The sequence below is a fragment of the Orycteropus afer genome, unplaced genomic scaffold (assembly GCF_000298275.1).
Source record: "Orycteropus afer afer isolate SDZICR_OR568_19922 unplaced genomic scaffold, OryAfe1.0 scaffold00134, whole genome shotgun sequence".
Classification (NCBI taxonomy): domain Eukaryota; kingdom Metazoa; phylum Chordata; class Mammalia; order Tubulidentata; family Orycteropodidae; genus Orycteropus; species Orycteropus afer.
The window spans coordinates 6600641-6604260 of record NW_006921721.1 but is presented as its reverse complement, the minus strand read 5'-3'; the positions used below and the strand labels follow the sequence as shown (position 1 = coordinate 6604260).

Genomic DNA, 3620 nt, shown 5'->3' with positions numbered 1-3620 from the left:
TTAACGGGTCTTCCTTGTAGGTGTATGGATATTATCCTATCACTGATAACATTGCACTTCAGGACAGATCTCAAAACATCTCTTGTGATGATGAATGCCACACCATGTCATTCCTGGCATAGTAGATCATATGGTTGTATGATTCAAAATAGCTAAAACCAGTCCACTTCACCTCACTAATGCCTAGGATATCAATCTTTTTTTTTTTAATTATTTTTTATTTTAAGACCTTGTTTTACATTCAATGTAATGCATACATTTAGTTTCATTCTGCATTTGCCATATCCAACCCTAACCCAGTCTCCTCCTCTCCCTACCCTATAACCCTCCCCCTGTGCCCCTCATATTTATGCACTCCTGTTTGTCCTGCATTTCCTCAGTTTGAATGTTGGTCTTTTGGTGTCCCATGGTCTATTGCTCTAAGGGATGTATTACCATAGAGTATGTGGGTGTGTCATCCTGAGTTGAGTGGTCTGCGTGTACATCTTTTTAACTACTGGGCTGAGAGGCCACCCCTAGGGGTGAGTTTTATTCCAGGCATAGAATGTATTCTAGGGCCATAGTATTGGGAGTCTCACCAGATTTCACCTGACCAGTAACTCTGGTCATTATTGAGTTTTTGGATTTTGTTCCACATTTTCCCACCCACCCTATCCAGGATCTCCAGATTTGATCCTTTCCTGAGTGGTTGGCATTGGTAGCTGGGCACTATCTAGTTGTTCTGGTCTTGAGGTCCATCGTGTCCTAGGCTGGTTGCTTCTAAATGCCCTCCCCCCCCTTTTTTTTCATTCTTCACTTTCGATGCTAGGAGACTGTCAGCTGCATCTTAGATGGCCGCTTGAAAGTTTTTAAGACCCCAGTCACTACTCACCAATGTAGGATATGGAGCAACGCTTTTATGAATTTTGTTGTGCCAATTGAATCTGGTGTCCCCTGGTACCATGGTCCTGAGGCAGTAGATCTATTGGATCTCTCCCCCATAGTGTCTAGTTTTCTGTGAGGGATTACTCTGTGTCTGTCTTCTATTGTTTCTGCAAGGACTGCAGGTATTTTGTATCACTGGTGTCTATGCAAGATTAGCCTCAGCTGAATCTATAGGATATCAATCTTTATGCATTCCATTTCATTTTTGACAACTTCCAATTTTCATAGATTCATACTTCATACATTCCATGTTCCAATTATTAATGGATGTTTGCAGCTGTTTCTTCTCAATTTGAGTCATGCCACATCAGCACATGGAAGTCCCAAAAGATTTACTTTATCCATATCACTAAGGTTGGTTCTACTCTGAGAGGCAGCTCTTTCCTAGTCCTATTTTGAGTGCCTTCTGACCCAAGGGGGTGGTCTTACTGCACTGTGTTGGACAATGTTTCCAAGTTATTCATGAAGTTGCCCAGTAATATATCAGACAGTGTTTCTCTGCTATTCATAAGGTTTTCCCTGGCCATGTTTTTGAGAAGTGGATGGCCTCTTCCTTCTTCCTAGTCTGTCTCAGTCTGTAAGTTGCATTGAAACCTGTGCACCATGTGCAACCCTGCTGGCACTTGAAACACCAGTGGCACAGCTTCACAACAATGTGCAAACCCCACAGGATGACAAACAAGTTTGTCTCCCTTAGCTGTTGGAAACCTCTCCATCCTCCCCTTACCTAATTCCTGCCTGGATCCTGCAGTTTTTAACATCCTACCATTGACATTTCAGAACTAATAAATTCAGTCAGCATAAGACAAAATTTGTAGTAACAACTTTCATACCTCTGCAGTTGTAAATATTTCACTAGCAAGAAGGTAAGCACAAACCATAGTTCCAGTTCTCCCTAGAAAAGAGAAGAAATTAGTTCCAGGAACCACTATTAAAATTAGTATCTGTAAAAAACCATGAGACACCACTAGACACCCACTCAATGCCTAAAAGTACAAAGACTGATAATCCCAAATGTTGGTGAAATTTTTTTGGAAATCTTGGAAATTTCATACAATGCCAGTGGTATACAACTGTTTTGGAAAACAGATGGCATTGTATATTAAAAATTAAAGGACAATTGGCTATCCGTATGGGAACCTTCCCCCCAAGTTTCAATTAGATTAAAGATCTAAATGTAAAAAATGAAACTAATATATTTAAAACAAATGCAAGAGAATAGCTTTACTACTTCAGAGTAAAGGTGGATTTCTTAAACATGATTTTAAAAAAAGCACAAACCACATACACAAAACATTGATAAATTTGACTACATTTGAAATTACAGACTTCCATACAACAATATATTACTTGCTGGTTTGTATTTTCATCTATTCCATTTTTTAAAAAGCATACAGATCACAACCCAATACATTTATTTTACAATCCACTGGCAGATTGTGATCCGTAGTTTGTAAAACACTCTCCTCTCAAATTTAAAATTGAATATTCAAAGAAGACACTTTCAATATCTACTACTAACAAAAAGTTAGCATCTAAGCTACTTAAAGAACTTGAATAAATCAATAATAAAATACTCTGAATATTATGATACAACTGTAAAGTGCAGGCACCAACCAACAGGAACAGAGTGAGACCAATCTTAAGCAACTATTGGCAACTTAAGCAAAGAGGCTGCACTAGAGCATACTGGCTGAACACTACCCCTCTAAACCTCCCTAAAGAAAATCGATAGACATATGAACCCAGGATAATGCAAGCCCCATCTAGAAAAAAAGAAAAAAAAATCAAATTTGAAATTGATGTTTTCCTTCAAACAGCAAATTAGCTTTAATTGAAAGAAAACTGTGAAGCCAGTAACTTGGATTAGAATATTTGAGGTTGAATTATGTGAAATGGTCATTTTTTGAAAGTAAAAATTGGACACATATTGATAATCTCATGTAGTTCAACCTCTATCTTATTCATTTAGCCACTGTATTGCAAAATTCCAGTGTATATACAATATTTCAACCTACAGAATTAAACATAGAATTTGCTTACTAACTATTGAAATTAGTTCTTAAGACTAAAATTTGATTCTACTAGATTATAAAAGGCAATTGTACAGTGTTGTATTGCCCCACAAATCAATATAAAACCTGTGTTATAGTCCATCAAAAATGTAATTCTTTACATTTTTCAAAAACTTGAAATATGTCTAGATGAATAGGAAATATGTCTAGATGAATAGCCTGAATAAGAGAAAGTATAATAGGATTTAAATCAGTTGGATTTAAACTTTTTTTTCTTTTCATTTCACCCCTACCAACCAACTTCTTTGTATTGTTATGCTATAAAAATCTAGTACAATTTTGCATTTTGAAATAACCTTAGAATGTTCTCATGAAGTTTAAGAATAACTTTAAATAAAATAAAAAGTGCTCTGACAGTTTCTACAGTTAAAAACGATTTCATTTTCATAATTGTAAACTGAAAAATAAAAAAATGAAGAAACCCACATAGTTAATAAACAAGAAAAAATATGCTCAATTCTTCCTTCAATTTTTTTTTCCTATTTTCATCCCTCTCCCCTCCCCCTCTTCTCTTTCCTTCAGTCTTCTTCTTTTTTTTTTTTTTTTTTAATTGTGATTTGGGTGAAGATTTGCAGAGCAAATTCACTTTCCATAAAGCAGTTCACATAGACTTTGTCTCAT

General features: G+C 36.0%; 1 protein-coding gene across 1 annotated transcript in view; it reads right to left on the bottom strand.

The window, feature by feature from the left end:
• Window positions 1-3620, bottom strand: part of LOC103200704 (phosphatidylinositol 3,4,5-trisphosphate 3-phosphatase TPTE2-like) — a 93640-nt gene that overhangs the window by 51263 nt on the left and 38757 nt on the right. The window contains exons 6-7 of the mRNA XM_007945254.1: window positions 3101-3158; window positions 1758-1819 (exon numbers count right to left, since the gene is read on the bottom strand). Coding sequence (XP_007943445.1) covers window positions 1758-1819; window positions 3101-3158 — 120 coding nt within the window. The remainder of the gene's footprint in view (window positions 1-1757; window positions 1820-3100; window positions 3159-3620) is intronic.